Source organism: Cebus imitator, unplaced genomic scaffold (genome assembly GCF_001604975.1).
Source record: "Cebus imitator isolate Cc_AM_T3 unplaced genomic scaffold, Cebus_imitator-1.0 Scaffold12, whole genome shotgun sequence".
NCBI classification, from domain to species: Eukaryota; Metazoa; Chordata; class Mammalia; order Primates; family Cebidae; genus Cebus; species Cebus imitator.
Window position 1 is genome coordinate 10485275 of NW_016107327.1, and position 20355 is coordinate 10505629.

The 20355-nt window shown below is 38.7% G+C and overlaps 1 protein-coding gene and 1 non-coding gene across 5 annotated transcripts in view; both read right to left on the reverse strand.

The window, feature by feature from the left end:
- The window catches only part of GREB1L (GREB1 like retinoic acid receptor coactivator), a 315577-nt gene that overhangs the window by 135343 nt on the left and 159879 nt on the right, over nucleotides 1-20355 (reverse strand). For all 4 annotated transcript variants that reach the window (XR_005195569.1, XM_017498857.2, XM_017498849.2 and 1 more), the window contains exons 5-7: nucleotides 9718-9894; nucleotides 3921-4097; nucleotides 918-1040 (exon numbers count right to left, since the gene is read on the reverse strand). Coding sequence is in view for 3 of the 4 variants with exons in the window: in XM_017498857.2 (XP_017354346.1) it covers nucleotides 918-1040; nucleotides 3921-4097; nucleotides 9718-9894 (477 nt within the window). In the remaining variant the exon portion in view is untranslated. The remainder of the gene's footprint in view (nucleotides 1-917; nucleotides 1041-3920; nucleotides 4098-9717; nucleotides 9895-20355) is intronic.
- LOC119467169 lies at nucleotides 2572-2734 on the reverse strand. Its single transcript, XR_005195700.1, has one exon. It is a non-coding gene; the product is annotated as a U1 spliceosomal RNA (small nuclear RNA).

The following is a 20355-nucleotide window of genomic DNA, read 5'->3' on the forward strand; positions in this document are numbered from 1 at the left end:
TTCACTCTTGTTGTCCAGGCTGGGGTGCAATGATGTGATCTCGGCTCACTGCAACCTCCGCCTCCCGGGTTCAAGCAATTCTCCTGCCTCAGCCTCCCAAATAGCTGGGATTACAGGCACACACCACCACACCCAGCTAATTTTGTATTTTTAGTAGAGACGGGGTTTCTCCATGCTGACCAGGCTGGTCTTGAACTCCCGACCTCAGGCAATCTGCCTGCCTCACCCTCCCAAAGTGCTGGGATTACAGGCATGAGCCACGTGCCTGGCCCCACTTGGAATCTTATCTTGGCTTCAGGGCCTGGGCCGGTGCTCTATACTGGAGGAATTTTTAGAAGCCTCAGATGAGTAGCTTATCTGCTCAGTAGTAGATCAGTCATTCTGCTGATCCTGCCCTGATGTTGTGACCTAGTTTCAGGCACTAAGATTTTATCTAGTTACTCATAACTAAGTCCCTCTCTTGTACCACTAGAAAGTAGATCCTAGATTCATCCATTGTCATCCATAATCGTAGCCTAGGACCTTGCTTTGTAGTCCAGTTAGTTAGAGCCCTGCCCACTACCCTGGAACTCCAGTCTTCATGACTGTGTCCCCAGTACTTGCCAATGAATGGCTATGATGCAGACTTCCCTCATGTCTGCATTTCTACTTACTGCCCACTGTCAGTCTCCCCTAGAATGAGGTCCTAGGCTTCAGCTAAATTTCCTGACAACTGTCAGGACTATAAGGACTTCGGTCCTGGTCATCCAAAGATGAATCCATCTCAAGGCTGAGTTCTAATTCTAATAGTAACTCAAGTAATACCTTTATTTTGAAATCTCTCTATTCAAACCAGCCAGCAGGAAGTATTTAAAAAAAAAAAAGCCTCATTAAATATACATGTGATGCTTGAAATGCCAAAAGAAAATACCCCATACCTGTCTGAGTGAATCCTGCTTTGTATCCATTAGTTGTCCCATTTTCTGGGGTCACAGTTGAGGACACTGAAGAGCTTGGTTTAATAGTTTGGCAAGAAGCAGAGGATTGTCGGCTTCTACATTCTGGAAAAGAGTAAAAATCACATTGTATGAAATAATCAGTGTTTTGTTAAAACAGGTGATGGGGACACAATCTATAAAATCTCTAAATTAAATTGCTGCTCCTTAAGCGGCAGCCACCTCTCTAGAGATTCCCTTCCCCAATCCTGACTCCAACAGAATATTTAAACTAGTGAACACAGTGCTTTTGTTTGGAAGGCAAATAAATAGTTTCAAAAAAAATTGGATTTTTGTTCCCTATATACTAGTTCCCAGAGGAAAAATACTCATAACCAATATAGTCATGGTAGTTTAATGGGTAAGTCAGAGGCTAAAACATTAGTAATTTATGAAAACCTAGTAAGTCTTTCAATACCAGTTAACATCCTACCTGGGATTGGTTTATGTATAAAAAGTAACCAAGGGTCTGTCTAGGCTGCCTACAACCTTCTCTTCATAACCTTAATTTAGGTTCAAAAACAGAAGCAAAAAAAATGTGTAGGCAGTAGAGAAAAATTTATGCTCAAATTAATATTATTCCCAGTTCTTATTAAAGGAGACTATATTCAAAGTGGTACTGATCATGCTATACCAAGCTTCATTTTAAGCAAATCAGTATTAATGGGCCTCTGGCATATTTTAATAGTGCTTTGTACTGATTCAGGTAGAAAGTAAATACTAGGACAGCCTGTGGGACTGTTAACTTCCAACAAAATTTTACCCTATTAGTCTCAAAAAGTAGCATGTGAAAAAGGAATATAAATGATTATATATGACAAAGTTAATTATAGACGGTTTTTTAGAATATCTCCAAGTTTATCCGACACATACAAGGACTGGAAGCAGTTTTCTGTAACTTTCTATGCTATGGCTTTCTATGAAGAGCTATTGTATTCTAGCCTAAGAGCGTATCTCCAATATGTAATATATACATACATGTATATTGCTATTATGTGTACATATATAAATTATATAGATATAATTTCAGTTCCAAAATAGCAACTATTATAAACGTGAGGTTTCTTTCACAAATGTTATTCTTTATTAGGAAGAAGAGGCCAGGCATGCTGGCTCATCCCTGTAATGCTACAATTTTGAGAGGCCGAAGTGGGTGGATCACTTCAGCTTGAGATCAGCCCAGGCAACATGGCAAAATCCTATCCCTACAAAAAATACAAAATTTAGCCAGGCACGTGGTGTTCATCTGTAGTCCCAGCTACTTGGGAGACTGAGGTGGGACAATCACTTGAGCCCAGGGTGGGGGAGGTTGTAGTGAGCCACTATACTCTAGCCTGGGCAACAGAGTAAGCTCCTGTCTCAAAAAGAAAAAAAAAAAAAGAAAGAAGAATTGCCATTGAGTACTAAGAAGTTAAAAGTATTTTATACAACCAAAACAAGGCTAAAGAAGGAAATTAAAAGGGAGGGAGGTAATATCTATCCTATTTTTATCCTTTTCTTAGGATTTATGATATTCAATTGATTTTTATGAGAAAAATCCTTAAATAGGATAAAGACTTTCTTTTTCCTTTTTTTTTCTTTTTTTTTTACGAAAAACCAGGGGAAAGTGCAAACACAGTCCCCTACTACCACAAATTATGCAGTCGAGTTGCCCACATTTGGGGAAATCACAGGGGTCAGCACATACTGAGTGCAATGGATAAGCTTGCCATGGGAAAACCACCTTCGTGATCATGGTATCTCCCCTGCCAGGTAAGTATGGGATAAAGACTTATCTATAATTATCCAGCTTATGATTTAGTGGTCACAAGCTTTAAGTTCTGATAATACCTGTCTTGGAATATGTACCCATTTCCTAAAGAACCATATAATGCTACTTCAAAGGTAACCAAGAGAAATTAAGGTGAAGGGCTCAGAAACAAATCTGCAGTTGTAATTTGGAATATGATGCTGTTTTTCATAGTCAGGCAAAAATCTTGTGTAGACATCAAATAGAAACATTAAAGATAAATATCAAATGGAGAAAAAAAATCTTAGCATCCAAGAAACTGATCAATAGGATAATAATTAAATACTTTTTTTTTCTGTAGCACAGTGAAGAGAACTTCTGTCAATTCCTATCAAGCACATGAAGATGTGAATTTTCAACTGGATTCATTTTTATAAATAAGTTCTTTCTAATGTATAAGAAATAACACTTTGCCAACTTAATAGTGTATTTTCCCAGGTTATTATGAAAAGAACATTAATGTTTATTCTAAGTATGTTTAGGTCTAGTTAAAATAGAAAAAATGCTGGAGAACCTCCAAAGAAATTAAACAGAGAAAAAGGGAGCTATCACCCTGAGGTCCTCTCTAAACGATGGAAGAGCTAGAAAGAGTCCATTTTTGCCCCTGAAAGCTGTACTCCTTTCCCAAGAGACAAATACAGAAACATGCACTTTCCTTTATTTATTTAGAGATGAAGTCTCGCTCTGTCACCAGGCTGGAGTGCAGTGGTGCGATCTCTGCTCACTGCAACCTCTATCTCCCCAAGTTCAAGCAATTCTCCTGCCTCAGCCTCCCAAGTAGCTGGGATTACAGGTGCCCACCACCACGCCTGGCTAATTTTTGTATTTTTAGTAGAGACAGGGTTTCACCATGTTGGCCAGGATGGTCTTGATCTCTTGACCTCATGATCTGCCCGCCTTGGCCTTCCAAAGTGCTGGGATTACAGGCATGAGCCACTGTGCCCGGCCAACATGCACTTTCCTAAACTTGAATTGTCTCTGTTAAAAATAGTAAGGGGCAAGCCAAATAACCTACCAGAAGGCTTTACATTTTTGGATATCCTTCTGAACTTGAGATATTTATCAGTATCGCACCTGAACCCTGAACCTTGTACGGTTCACTTGTCACCATTGTAAAATCTCCATTCCCTCCCCTTTTCTTCCTGGAAATTGACTACCTTTCCAGCAGATAAGAGGTCCCTTAGAAAGCACACCCTGGGAGCTTCTGACTAGGTAGTACTTTAAGTGCTTCTGCTTCTTTGGCTGAGTGGTGAGCTTCAAGTTAATGTGGTTTGAAAATTCCGTGAAATATCGAAATCCTCTTTCTCCGCAACCAATACAATTTCCAGAAAACCCTGAAGTGAGGAAAACCAATGTTACTAATGGCCTTGTAAGTTGATACAATACTTTCACGTATTAAAAAGCATAGAAACATTCGCATTCTTTGCCCCGAAAACGTCTCAATTTCAAGGAAATAATTCAGAGGGAAAAAAACGAGGTACACATCTTTTTTAGCAGTTATTTTACAACAGTGAAAGACTGGAAATAATTTAAATGCTGCTCTAAAAAATAATGGATAAGGAAATAGAGTAGATAAATATAGTAATGGTTAAGGAAATGGAGCACATAATATAATAAAAAGCTTGGCTCTAGAATGTCTATTATTTCTTCCCCACATACTCCTTCTAAGAGAACCTGCGTCTTCACCCTGGTTCTCTGCCCTCTCTACCACTTGAACTTACCTCCATGGCCACAGCTGGTGAGCCTGTGCCTCATCGTCTGACTCAGTCTGGGACAGTCAGACTCTTTGTCTTGGAATTTTGAAATAAATACAAAAAGTCAGGCAGTGTACTGGAGGCTGAATTTGTAAGGGTTTATAAAATTGGAATCCAAATTAGGGCTATGTCAGCCACATGTAAGCTAAGGTATGGGAACCAAGGACCATGAAGAGAAAGCTGATCTGTGAAGAGGACAGCAGAGCACGGGCTAGATGTGCAAATTCAGGGCTTTGTCAGTTTCAAGTTTCTGTGAGATTTAGCTATACTTTCCGACAGGAGTTCCTTGAGATTCCCATTTCCCCTTTTCTAACACTTCTTTATTTATACTAGCTTATTATTCCTTTAGATCTAATATCTGAATAATTCCTCACTCAGACAAATCAAATGGAATAAAAACTTTGGTGACCTGGTGGGAGCAGGCGACATGCAAAAAAGAAGAAACAGAGAAAACTGGTAGGATGAAAAGCTGCATCTTGCTTTACTGAAAATCAACTTTTTTGGCCGGGCACAGTGGCTCATGCCTGTAACCCCAGCACTTTGGGAGGCTGAAGTGGGCAGATCATGAGGTCAGGAGCTTGAGACCAGCCTGGCCAACATGGTGAAACCCCATCTCTACTAAAAATACAAAAATTAGCTGCGCATGGAGGCACGTGCCTGTCATCCCACCTACTCAGGAGGCTGAAGCAGGAGAATCACTTGAACACAAGATGTGGAGGTTGCAGTGAGCTGAGATGGTGCCACTGTACTCCAGCCTGGGCAACAAGAGTGAAACTCCATCTCAGGAAAAATAAAAATCAGCTTTCAGTCCCCCTTAATACACAGAGTAAAAGCAGACAGTAAGAGAGTGAGTTCTTCTAGTTGTGTCTGATGAGGACACAATGTATTTACTATTATATAGATTAACAGGACAAAAAAGTTGTAATAAGAAAGGGCATTCCATATTGTATAAAGGCAATATCTCTATATGTAAATAACTGAAAACAAATTCACTGATGAAGTGATATACTTTTTTTAGACCCCTAAACCAACGTGTGTATGTGTGTGTGTGTGTATGTGTGTATTGTTTTGTTTTGTTTTGAGACGAAGTCTTGCTCTATTGCCCAGGCTGGAGTTTAATGGCACGATCTTGGCTCACTGCAACCTCCCCTTTCCGGGTTCAAGCAATTCTCCTACCTCAGCCTCCTGAGTAGCTGGGATTACAGGCAGGCACCACCACACCCGGCTAATTTTTTTTTTGTATTTTTGGTAGAGATGGGGTTTCACCATTTTGGCCAGGCTGGTCTCGAACTTCTGACCTTGTGATCCACTTGCCTCGGCCTCTCAAAATGCTGGGATTACAAGCGTGAGCCACCGCGCCCGGCCTCAATCTGATATATATTTATAATTAACAAAGACATATAAAAGGCTGGGTGCGGTGGCTCATGCTTTTAATTCCAGCACTTTGGGAAGCTGAGGCGGGCAGATCACAAGGTCAGGAGATCAAGACCATCCTGGCTAACATGGTAAAACCCCATCTCTACTAAAAAAAAATATACACAAAAAATTAGCTGGACATGGTGGCATGCGCCTGTAGTCAAAGCTAAGTGGGAGACTGAGGCAGGAGAATCACTTGAACCCAGGAGGCGGAGGTTACAGTGAGCCAAGATTGTGCCACTGCACACTGGCCTGGGCGATAGAGCAAGAGTCCAACTCAAAAAAATTTTAAAAATAAATAAATAAAGATATATAAATAGAGAAGAGAAAAGCCAAAAGGATTAAAGATAGCCTATCTCACAATATCCTAATCTCAGAATGCTAACCATCAATTCAAAGCATTTATATACAGGAAGTCCAGTTTATTATTATTCAATACACAACTATTTATTGAGCATCTACCTATATGCTAGGCAGTTTCCTAAACACTGAGGAAACAGTGGTGAAAAACATATTCATAACCTCTGGACGATTACATAGAATTAATAATTTATTACTGCCACTCTATAGACATGTAAACAATTGCATAAATGACTTAAAATATATTCAGAGATGGATTATATTTGAGAGCATTTGACTATTTGGCTAATATCTTAAAGTAGTAGTACCTCCCCGCCAAAAAAAGGTTGCCAATGGCTGCTTAGGTCACCAAAGTCATCCATCCATCCATCCATCCATCCATCCATCCACCCACCCATCCATCCGTCCATCCATGCATCCAACAAATACTGTACTCTATTATGTGCTAGAGACTGTTGTAGGTACCAGGTTTTTTAGCACTGAACAAAGCAAACAAAGCCCCTGACTTTGTGGAAATTACATTCAGGTCTGATCATTGTACCTTCATGGAAAACTGCCTGACCTGTGAAGTAGATATGCCATACCCAAGACACAGAAAAAAGCTACAAGAACCTTTCAGTCAAAATAATCAAGAACAGTGCCAAAACATGAAGCTTTTAACTGATAGGTCCAAGTGGTTTAGAAAAGATTAGTGTGAGAATTAGAATTAACAAAGTACTGATGTTGAGTGTGATTGTTTATCTTTTCCTCTGTCTATTTTGAGGTGAAAAGCAAGAGTGTGAAGAGGAAGAAAAGCCATGGGTCTGAATAATCTGCAAAGGAGAGGATCTTCACATTAATAATAAGTTAACAATATAAAAGAGTTAGAATCCTACAGTCCATTTAAAAAACTCTGTATGATTTCAGCATTAGCCTTCCTTCAAGGGATATTTTATCTGCTTAACATTCTTGTTGTCATTGAAAACAAAAAATAATACCACTCACAGCCAAATTACCTTCTAGTTTTTCTAGCAATCAAGTCTTCCAATTGCACGGTAGATTTGGGTCACAGGCACTACCAACTGGATCAATATATGTTTAAATCAATTCCCCCACAGTCTTTGGAATCTGCGTAATTTATATTAAAATTTAGACAAATTGATATTGGAATCCATAGGTGTTCTAGAACAGTGGAAGCTTAAACATTTTTTCCCACTATATTTTACTGCATATGAAAATCATCCACTTTAAGAAATATTGGATGTGTATTAGTTTTTGGACAATAGAGTACTAAACATGTAAAAATCTCAACAATGTGCTAATTTAAGAAAAACCTGACATTTTGTTGCTACACTGCACTTTTACATGGAGAAGTGGTTAGTGAAAAATTATGTCCACTTACAAGGCTGGAGAAAGTTAGCAAGGTTCCAAGTCTGTAAGGGTACTTAATAAGTACAATAGTAAAATAACTACCATTTGAAGAGCAAATACTATGTCCCAAGCACCGTGCTGGGTGGGTACTTTAAAGACATCATCTCATTTGATCTTTATGACTCCACAAGGTAGGTGTTAATGGCCCTATTATATGCATGGACAATCTAAGACTTTAAGTTCTTAAAATACTGAACTTAAAGTGCTGAAGTTCTTAAAGTGCTAAGTGGCAAATCTGGGATTCGAACACAGTTCTGATTCCAAAACCCATGGTCTTCTGATTTCTAAGGATTATGAAGTCTATTACTCTGATGGTGTTTTCTGTGTCTTTTCCATGACATATTCTAAGAGGATTCTCTAGTTACAAAAAATCATTAAACAAAAAATGCATTATGAGAGATTTTCATTGTCTACAGTCAGAGCCACACCTGAACTGTTTCATTAGATGAGACTATAATGCTTTTCAAATGCTAAAAAGTTTTCTGAAGTTGTTCTACTATAGCCTACTATGCAGTAAGCTCTGTGAGAAATAGGACTGTGTCTTATAATTGCTGTGTTCCTACATCAGAGCCTAGTCTGATTTCCGTCATTTTGAATAAATACTGCTGAATGAAAAAATGAATAATTGGATCTTCTTTGCTATTTTAGTCCAGCATATTAGATTTATCATTAGACTTCTATATTAAACCATCTGCTCAATTTCACTAAAACAAAGTGAAATTTTTTTTTTAATGAGAGCCTCATGAAAAATGAAAATTACCATTTCTTTTCCTATGAACCATGAGAAGCCTTTAAACTATAATTTAAGGAACTTCTATGAGGCATGTGCAGGGTTACTTTCTGGCTCAAGATATTGATCAATGTATTGCTAGACTTTCTGATGATACTATATAACTAGGAAGAATGTATCAGACTACAAAAACAAATACACATCATGATAAATGCAATATTTGAATTCACTGACCTATTTTTTTCCTTTTTACTGATATTTGTGCCTAAAACATGATTTCATCTATAGTAAGAAAAATTCTTAGAAACAAAAACAACAGTAGAGAAATGCAGCAGTAAAAAAGCAACAAATCTCATGTGTTTTCTTATCTTTTTAATCATTTAAAATAAAATAAATCAAGTCTGTTATTTCCTATGATATAGGGAAGCTATGTTGTGAAAAAGCCCAGACTCTAACAACAGAAAGTAAAATAATTCTGAGATAAAGTCATTTACATTTTATATCATATAGAGATATAAAGATATATGGTCCTAGTAATTTTGGTTGAACTAATGTTAAATATAAAGTGAGAATCACATCACGTAAGTATAGCTAGAAATAATGGGTGGTATGGAAAAACAACAAATAATCTACAAAGGGAATAATCCACAGATGCACAATTAAGAGTTGACTTGATATCAGGTCCAAATCAATGACTAGAGAGAGTAAATTCTCTTTCCTTTGTAAAATATTAATTTTTGATAAATTGCATGCTTTTTAAAAATGCCAGGTCAAAAAAGTCATTTATTTAAGGTAAGTGTTTTCAGAATGAATAAAAATGAAAAGGCCAGAGTGGTGGCTCATGCCTGTAATCCCAGCACTTTGGGAGCCCAATGCAGGCAGATCACCTGAGGTCAGAAGTTTGAGACCAGCCTGGCCAACATGGTGAAACCCTGTCTCTCCTAAAAATATAAAACTTAGCAGGGCGTGGTGGTGGGCGCCTATAATTCCAGCTACTCAGGAGGCTGAGGCAGGAATATCACTTGAACCCAGGAGGCAGAAGTTGCAGCAAGCCAAGATTGTGCCACTGCACTCTAGCCTGGGTGACAAGGGCAAAACTCCATCTCAAAAAAGAAAAAAAAAATTTTAAGAAATTACTAAAAGAAAAAAGTCTCATAATTGAACTAAACCATCTGCTCAGTTTCACTAAAATTCCACTATATAATCCCCAAATGATCATTTGGTATATTTTTTAAAATTAAATCCCTCATCTTGGAAGGAATTTTACAGGCATGAAATACTCACCTAAAAGTGCATTTTTCCCATTATCATCTGGTAGGAATCGCTTGTCAACAGCACAAACTAGGATGTGTTCAGGCAGATTGGGAGACTTGGCCCCCACCAGGAGGAATCCTGCTGGAATGTCAATTTGTTCCATACACAGTGATACCAAACGCAAATCCTTTCCTGCTTGACAAAAACCTAAAAACCAGTTTTAAAAAAAAGGACACAGTGAAATGTTTAGTGAGATTGTATCTCCTTATCACTCATTTGTAGAGTAGATTTATTTGTGGGAATCACTATTAAGGACTAAATTAAAGCCCATATACTCCAACCAGAAGAAAAATCTATCAAGTGTGGCCCTCTGAACAAGCTGAAAAGACACTGAAAGGAAATATTTCCATCTGCTTCAGTCAAAAACTTTATATTTTCTGGTTCACAAGTGAGGCAATGATGAATACACAACAAACTCTGAAACCCATGTAATTTTTATATACATATAATACAATGATTTTACTTCCAATGCAAATTCACTTCTCTAAATGGGGACAATGTCAGAATAGAGATACTCTTTTTTTCATAGAGGAAGAGACTGAAGCTCAGAATTTGGGTGACTCCTAGATGAATAGGCCAGAACTGTTAGAGCATTTCACTTTTTACCATGACTTGACATGACAGGACAAGATGCAATAAAATCTTAAATAACCACTTTGTATATCACAATGTATTATATGAATTCATCAGTTCATGATTTATTAAACAAACATTTACAACAGATGCTGTCCTAGACCAGGAGATATACAATTGAACAAAATATATCTTCTTCCAAGAAGTCACATTGTAGTCAATTGGAAGAATGTATAAGGAACCAAGAATCACAAAGATAGTGTTAAAGGGGATGGCTGCAGTTCTGCTGCAAATCTTCTGGGGAATGATTCTGTCTGTACTCTAATCATATGACTCCCCTAGGGAGTTGTGACACTCCAAACTGATGTGGAGCTGGCACCTGATCCAGCTGGGCCACTTTGATAGCCCAATGTTCTGGCCATAGCTGATTGGTCCAACGGTGGACACCCAATATTAGGTCCATCTGGTTGAGACCCTAGGAAATCTGAACATGGAGGCAGGTAGAGCATGGCTCAGTCTGCTTTGTGGCAGCCCTCTTCCTTGACCTGGGAGGGAACTCCATCAGCACAGGGAGGAGGCTGAAAGATTGTTCTGGCAATATTTGAATCCCTGGGTCTGCTGTATCTGCCCTTCCCATGATTTGGCCATGAAACGTTCTGCTTTGGAATTCTTTCAATAATTTCTTCATTTTCCTAAGCCACTTAGGTTTCTGTCATTTAAAACCAAGAGAGGCTGAATAAAAGTATGACAAATGCTATTTCAGGCCAGGCACAGTGGCTCATACCTGGAATCCCAGCACTTTGGGAGGCTGAGGTGGATGGATCACCCGAAGTCAGGAGTTTTGAGACCAGCCTGGCCAACATGGTGATACCACGTCTCTATTACATATAAAAAAATTAAAAAAAAGTCCGATTAAAATAGCATCAAAAAGAATAAATATTTTGGGATACATGTAATCAGAGAGGTAAAAGATTTGTACACTGAAAACTATAAAGCATTGCTGAAATTAAAAAAAAAAAAAAAAAGGCACGGTGGCACATGCCTGTAATCCCAGTGCCCTGGGAGGCTGAGGCAGGAAAATCGCTTGAACCTGGGAGGCGGAGGTTGCAGTGAGCCAAGATCATGCCACTGCACTCCATCCTAGGCAACAGCATGAAACTTGCTCTCAGAAACGGAAAAGAAAAAATGCTATTTCAGAAAATTTTGGAAGCAAGGAAGACACCTATCTCTCCATACACAAACCTGAGGAGAGCACCATTATCACTGCTCAATAAAAAAGTAGAGAAAAACCATGCTAGATTCTCCTAGCATCAATTCACATTATGATTTTAACCAAGTGTCAACAGATAATTGAATGCCATCAGTTACTGGCATGGGAATAAAAAAAAAAAAAAAGAAAAAGAAAAAAAACATCAAAACATCGGATGAGGCCAGATGCAGTGGCTCATGCCTGTAATCCCAACACCTTGGGAGGCCAAGGAGGGCAGATTGCTTGAGTCCAGCAGTTCAAGACCAGTTTGGGCAACATGGCGAAACCCCATCTCTACAAAAAAATTAGTCAGGCCTGGTGGTGAGTGCTTGTAGTCCCAGCTATCGGGGAGGTTGAGATGGGAGGATCCCTTAAGCCAGGGAGGCAGAGGTTGCAGTGAGCCAAGATTATGCCACTGCAATCCAGCCTGGGTGACAGAGCAAGACCCTGTATAAATTTTTCTTAAAGAAAAAAAAAATTACAATTCGAATTTTAAAAAATGGATGAAGCTGTGGGGCATATTAAATTTACCATATCATTTTGGTCGTTAAACCTCAAAAGCAAGCCTAATAGAACTCGGATAAGTCAACAGGAGAAAGAATAAAATGATAAAGAATACAGGGTCAATCATTTCAAGCTTATAGATCCCTCTTTAACATTAACAAAAGTCAATTTAAACTCTAAAAGTCAATTTAACTCTAAAAGTTCTTGAATTAAGAAAAAATATAAACACATTAATTCTTTAGCAATTTTAAATGAATCTGCATTTATGGTCAAGATATCATCTACATTTATTTAGAAAATAGTCATTAGACATGTGGGTCATATTACTTAGTTTACAAACATTTTTTGGAGCCTATAGGTACCTGGAATCCTTTGGAAAAAAGAAAAAAAAAATCTGCTGTGCCTAACCCTGTTAAGGACCAGGACTCACAGGTTTGGAAGCTGGGAATTGATGATGATGATGATGATGATGATGATGATGATGGTGATGGCAGCTAAAACTTACGGAGCACTTGCCATAGCCAAGCACAGTGCTACTATATAGATTATCTTATTTAATCCTCTCAATACTCAAGACAGGTACTATCTCCTTTTCATAGATGGAGAAACTGAGGTTCATAAAGGTTAGGAAACTTGTCCAAGGTTACATAATGAGTTCAGTAATGCTCCGTGATGTAAGACAGAGGAAGTCTGCCACAGTGAAAACAAACAAAAAGCATACTATTGAACGTGGCAAAAGAGAAGCTAAGAACAATTACAATACATTGCTAAAACTATGAGGGGTGAACACAGTCTTTTTCATCAAATTCTAAAATACGAAATTTAGGAGTCATATTAAAGTACTGAAAGAAACACTAATTTATTTTCATCAAAGGAGTTACTAATTTGCATATAGACAGTAAACACAGGTTTACAGACATAAATCTAGTTCATGGTTGTCCTATTAAAGGAAAGCAGGATGCAGGCCAGGAATGGTGGCTCATGCCTGTAATCTCAGCACTTTGGGAGGCCCAGGAGGGAAGGTCACCTGAGGTCAGGAGTTAGAGACCAGCCTGGCCAACATGGTAAAACTCTGTCTCTACTAAAAATACAAAAATTAGCCAGGCATGGTGGCACATACCTACAATCACAGCTACTTGGAAGGCTGAGATAGGAGAATGGCTTAAACCTGGGAGGCAGAGGTTACAGTGAGCCAAGGTTGTGCCATTGCACCATAGCCCGGGTGAGAAAAGAAAAACTATGTCTCAAAAAATAAATAAATAAAATAAAATAAAATAAAAGGAAAGCAGGATGCCTGGGGAGCTGTCTCTGTCACCAAGTAGTAGTAATGCAATTTTTCTACAACACTGACTCACTCTATATTAGAAAAAGTGAACTAGATGGAACCACACGTCTGTATCAATTTATGCAAATTATGTTATGTGGAACCTCAAGATCATCTAATTCAGCATTTTTCAATAAGTGGTAAATTCCCAGGGATTCATAAAAAAATGTTCCAAGACAGTTGGGAATAAATGAAAGTTAAATAGGCATCACTATCAATTTCTAAAAATGAATCAATAGTCTAAATATCCTACTTTTAAGACAGATGCTCTAAGGGCCTTTCATCTAACACACATAGGGTTAATGGAAACCAGCTGACTATTATATGTGTGGTTTTGCCTATCATACAAGTTCAAATTGTTTTCATTTTCAGTCATATGTATTGACATATTACTTAATTTGTACACATAACAGGCTGTTGGTTAAAGATGGGAAGCTCAGAAAACTTTCTGTGTTAATAATACAGAAAGAGTAATTTTATAAATGTGTCTAATTTGCTTTTGGGGGGAGCATATTTTCAGGGAAATTATAATCTATTTTTAAAAGCTCTTCACTAGATGCAAAAGTTAAAGGCATTCCCCATACTCACTCAACAAATTAAAAGATTTTACATAAGGCTAGGCATGGTGGCTCATGCCTGTAATCCCAGCACTTTGGGAGGTCAAGGCAGACGGGTCATGAGGTCAAGAAATGGAGACCACCCTGGCCAACATGGTGAAACCCCATCTGTACTAAAATACAAAAATTAGCTGGGCGTGGTGGCGCATGCCTGTAGTCCCAGCCACTCAGGAGGCTGAGGCAGGAGAATCGCTTAAACCAGGGAGGCAGAGGTTGCAGTGAGCCAAGATCATGCTACTGCACTCCAACCTGGCAACAGAGCAAGACTCCGTCTCAAAAAAAAAAAAAAAAAAAAAAAAAAAAAAAAAAAAAGATTGTATATAAAATATATCAATATGTTTTTCCAGGACACCAAAAAGCAAATGCTAAAAAGGTAAAAATTTAGTGACTATAATCCAATTTGGCTTTTCATACATGAGGAAGAAAACACTACCTCTTTCAACTCTATAGGCAACTACCTACAAACAGCAGCCTAAAACTCTTCCATCACATAGAGCAAAAATGCAAAAATTAAAAAATTAGCCAGGCGTGGCAGCAGGCACCTGTAATCCCAGCTACTTGGGAGGCTGAGGCAGGAGAATCACTTGAACCTGGGAGGCGGAGTGAGCCGAGATCATGCCACTGCACTCTAGCCTGGGTGACAGAGTGAGACTCCATCTCAAAAACAAACAAACAAAAAAATACCTCCTCTGATTCATATACAGTCACTCATCACTTAACCACATGGATGCATTCTAAGACATGATATTGTTGTGTGTACATCACAGAATGTACTTTCACACATCCAGAAGGCAGAGCCTACCACTCACATAGGCTAAATGTATATATAGCCTCTTGCCCCTAGTCTACAAACCTGGATAGCATGCTATTGTACTCAATACTCAATATAGGCAGTTGTAACACAATGGTTAAGTATTTGCAGAAAAGGCACAGTGAAAACATGATATAAGAGATAAAAATGACACACCGTACAGGGCACTTACCATGAACAGAGCTTGCAGGATTGGAAGTTGCTCTGGGTGAGTCAGTGGGTAAGTAATGAGTGAATGTGAAGCCCTAGGACATTACTGTACACTTTATAAACACTGTACCCTTAGACAACACTAAATGTACTAAAATTTTTTCTTTCTTCAATATAAATTAACCTTAGCTTAATATAGCTTTTTAACCTTTTTAACTTTTAAAAAGCTTTTTGACTCATAATAACACTTAAAACACAAACATATTGTACAGCTGTATAAGAATGTTTTCTTTCTTATGTCTTTATTCTATAAGGGTTTTTTGTATTGAAACTTTTTTTTTTTACTTTTTAAACTTTTTTGTTAAAAACTAAGGCACAAAGACTATACTTTCAGGGATCATTTCTATAGTTTGGTAAAAGCTAAGGCACAAACACACACATTAGCCTAGGCCTACAAAGGATCAGGATCATCAAGATCACTGTCTTCCACCTCCATGTCTTGTCCCACTGGAAGGTCTTCAGGGCAATAACATGCTTGGGGTTGTCATCTCCTATGACAATAATGCCATCTTCTGGAATACCTCCTGAAGTACTCGACCAAGGCTGTTTTAAAATACATTTTGTTTTAATAAATAGGAGTGCACTCTAAAATGACATAGTCATTTATTTTTTAATTTTTTTTTTTTTTAGACGGAGTCTTACTTTGTCGCCAGGCTGGAGTGGAGTTCAGTGGTGCGATCTCAGCTCACTGCAACCTCCGCCTCCCAAGTTCAAGTGATTCTCCTGCCTCAGCCTCCTGAGTAGCCAGGACTACAGGCATGCAACAGCAAATTTTTGTATTTTTAGTAGAGACGGGGTTTCACCATGTTGGCCAGAATGGTCTCGATCTCTCAACCCCATAATCCACCTGCCTCAGCCTCCCAAAGTCCTGGGATTACAGGTGTACGCCACCACACCCGGCCCATAGTCGCTTATTACCTAGTATTATGTGTTACACCTAATTCTATGTGCTATACTTTTATACGATTGGCAGTGTAGATTTCTTTACATCAGCATCACCACAAACACATGAGTAATGCATTGTACTGCTTTAGGATGGCTACAATGTTATCAGGCAACAGACATTTTTCAGCTTTGGAACCTATAGGACCAACGTTGTATATGCAGTCAGTCATTGACTGAAATGGTGTTATTTGGTGCATGATTGTATACTGTTTCACCTCCCTCTAGTCTGTTGGAGAACTCTCCTATAAATTCTTCCTTGCCTATTTTTGCTGGGTTCTGTCACTTGACTTCCCTGTGGCCTTTTCAGATTGACTTCTGAGCATCATTCGATACACCAGCCCCTACCAGCCATTGACTGTGCTGGTATTCACCTATTTCACACTTGCTAATGAGTCCTTAAAATTGAAGTGTTGGCAAGCTGCAAAAGTAATCCATGCTCACAGTCTGACATTTCTGTTGAGATTTCTCAAGCAATACATTGCAAAAGGGAGCCTAAGAGGGAGAAGTTACAATTTTGGTCTGGGCTAAAGAGGGATACAGTAGAGAAGGCACAGTTAGTGTGGAGAAGGCCTGAATAAAGCAGGATTTTCTAGGGAAGACAGATATTTCGGAGCAATTTCTGTGGCAAAATGAAAACCACACAGTCCGCACAAATAGTTTTTAGTACTACAATTTTTGAAGGTTTTCCCACTTATGTTATGAGGACACCTAGAGGTCAAAAGCAATAATTATTAAACAAAATACCATATTCTACAAGAGGTACGTTTCTAGCCTCCTTCACAAAAAAAATGTCAAGAGGTATCTGCGACAATGAATAGAGAAAATCTACTTGATGCTAAAAAAAATTAAATCCACTCCATAATGATGGGGATTTGTAAAAAGGGTTCAAGAACTAAGAGCTCCCAATGTCCAAAACTGAACAATTTGAGCAACAAAATTAGTATTGAATTATAAACATAAAGTAAATGTAGGCATTTATGGCTATAATGACATAAATAAATTACTGAACACATCAGTAAATGGGAAAGAAGAGATGAATTCCCATGCAGATTTTCCAATAATTTACATAGATAGTCTGCCCTCAAGGATGTGGGTCTAACTCCCTGCTCCTTAAGCATGAGCTGGGGATTCCTTCCACAGCATGCAGCGGAAGAAGAGTGGAGATGACACTCCCTCAGCCAGGTGACCAAGGTCAACAGCAACAGTGATAAACCATGTTGATAGTATGTATCCTTGAAAGAATGATAAAAAATTACCTCTGTGATATTCCTCCCCAGATGCTATAACCCCAATGAATAAGGAGAAAAACATCGGATGAAGTCTAATGGGGGGTTTCCTACAATATGCCTAATACTCCCCAAACTGTCAAGGTCATCAAAAGCAAGGAAAGTCCTATGGGTGCAGTAGCTCACACCTGTAATCACAGCACTTTGGGAGGCTGAGGCGGGCAGACCGCCTGAGGTCCGGAGTTCAAGACCAGCCTGACCAACATGAAGAAACCCTGTCTCTATTACAAATACAAAATTAGCCGGACATCGTAGTGCATGCCTGTAATCCCAGCTACTTGGGAAGGTGAGGCAGGAGAACTGATTGAACCCAGAAGGTAGAGATTGCAGTGAGTTGAGATCATGCCATTGCATCCCAGCCTGGGCAACAAGAGCGAAACTCTGTCTGAAGAAAAAACCAACCAAATAAAAACAAGGAAAGTCTGAGAAACTGTCATAGCCAAAAGGCACCTTAGGGAGACATAACCATTTTTTTTTTTTTTTGAGACAGAGTTTCGCTGTTGTTACCCAGACTGGTGTGCAATGGCACGATCTTGGCTCACCGCAACCTCCGCCTCCTGGGTTCAAGCAATTCTCCTGCCTCAGCCTCCCGAGTAGCTGGGACTACAGGCATGCACCGCCATGCCCAGCTAATTTTTGTATTTTTACTAGAGACGGGGTTTCACCTTGTTGACCAGGATGGTCTTGATCTCATGACCTCGTGATCCACCCGCCTTGGCCTCCCAAAGTGCTGGGATTATAGGCGTGAGCCACCGCGCTTGGCCGAGACATAACAAACCTGGTGTCATATCTTGGATGGGATACTGGAACAGGAAAAGGGTATTAGGAAAAAACCAAGGAACTCGAACTGTAAACTTTAGTTATTAAAATTAATAAAAATATATCAATATTGGTTCATTAATTGTAGCAAATGTCCTATACGAAGATATTAAAAATAGGACAAACTGTGTGGGGATATATAGAAACTGTACTATTTTCTTAACTTTCATAAATTTAAAGCTGTTCTTCAAAAATAAAATAAAATAGTTCTGTTTTATCTTTTTACCATGTAGCTATTTGCCAACACAAGGCATACAGGCAATTTAATTAAGAACAGAATAGGAAAGAAAGAGACAGCAAGGCTGAGTCTAGGAACAGAGTCCAGAAGAAATCAATTCAAGGCCAAAAACAGTCATCAAGTCAAGCAAAAGTTTATAAATTCAGTCTGTAGTTATTCTAGGAATAAGCTCACCTGCCAAGGGGCTGGTCTTTTTCTGTAAAGTACATATCTATTTACTGTTTCCCCCAAATCCTCATTGCTTGGATTCAGATCAGCTAATAATATACAAAATATATTACAAAGGATCCCTACGAGAGTAAAAACATTATGCAAAGAGCAATATTTAATTTAGCTTTTACAGATGGAAAATAAGCTGTGTGCGTCTGCAAAAAAGAGTGGATAGCTAAAAACAAAATCTATGAAATATCGTATCTCAATACTTATGGGATCCCAATATCCAGTGTGACAAGTAGTTCTATTTCCCACTATTAGAAATATGTCTGATTACTAATCTAATAAATATCAAATATTAAATTTCAATTAAAACCTTAAACTAAATGAAAAACAAAACAAAACCTTAGGACTCCCCAGCAGCGTAATTCCCTGAAGGACTGACAAGGTCTTTCTTTCAGAGGGTATGAGAAGATCTGGTTAAGAGTACCCTAAGGAAGAATCTAAGCCTGTTTATAGTCTACAAGTAAAGACACATAAGTTATTGATACGGGCATACAAATAGTTTACTTGAAAAATCTGTTCCAAAGTAATTTCATTTTCTGAAGATAACACAGAAATGTTGTCCTAAAACCAAGCCTCTTGCAGAGCAAATGATTTTAACTTTTTTTAAAAGAATAAGAGTAGACAGGTCCTCTTTATAAACTTCATCTGCATTTCCTTAAGAAAACAGCCAAAGATTTCACTTCACAGAAACAGATTTGCATTCTCCAATTATCTCCAACTTGAAGGTTACAGAGTAAACTAAAAGGGGGGCAGGGAAAAGTTTACAGAAACAGCTATAAACACAAGCTAAAGTAATCAAAGCAGTATTTGGAGGCCTAAAATTTGGTTGTCCTTTACCCCTCTGGACAATCAACTGCCTCCCAGCAGGGTAGAAACCTACACTATTCCAATAATTTACATAAGAAATTAGCAACCAAAATTTACATCTGAATGGCAAACCCCAGAGCCCATCAGGTGTTAAGTATTTGCTTATCTAAATTGCCTCTAAAAATAGCTTTACCTTTCTTTAAGCCTTAGGTAAACAGAGGATTTCCCACAAAGGGAAAGCAGTATGCTGAAATAAGTCCAGGCAGTATACTGCCCTATTTCATTGCCATTTTCATAAGGAAAATTTCAGAACTGTTCTCCCTTTGAGTAAGAGGGCTCTTAAAACTATCTTAGAATGAGCTCAATTAAAAGAGCTACTGGCAAGACTAGTGGCTCACGCCTGTAATCCCAACACTTTGAGAGGCCGAGACTGTTGGATCATGAGGTCAGGAGTTCAAGACCAGCTGGGCCAAGATGGTGAAACCCCGTCTCTACTAAAAATACAAAAATTAGCCAGGCGTGCTGGCGGGCACCTGTAATCCCAGCTACTCCAGAGGCTGAGGCAGAGAATTGCTTGAACCTAGGAAGCAGAGGCTGCAGTGAGCTGAGATAGCGCCATTGCACCCCACCTGGGCGACAAAGCGAGACTCTGTCTCAAAAAAAGCACTACCTTCAAACTATAAACTACCAAACTAAATAATAAACTTTTTGTTTTAAATGCCTTCCTCGGGTTAATTCAAAGGGGAAAACAAACAATGGACATTAATTGTAAGAATCAAAATTTGTAATCCCAGCACTTTGGGAGGCTCAGGTGGGTGGATCACAAGGTCAAGAGATAGAGACCATCCTGGCCAACATAGTGAAACTCTATCTCTACTAAAAATACAAAAATTAGCTGGGTGTGGTCTACTTGGGAGGCTGAAGCAAGAGAATAGCTCTGGAAGGCAGAGGTTGCAGTGAGCTGAGACTGCACCACTGCACTCCATCCTGCAGACAGAGCAAAAAA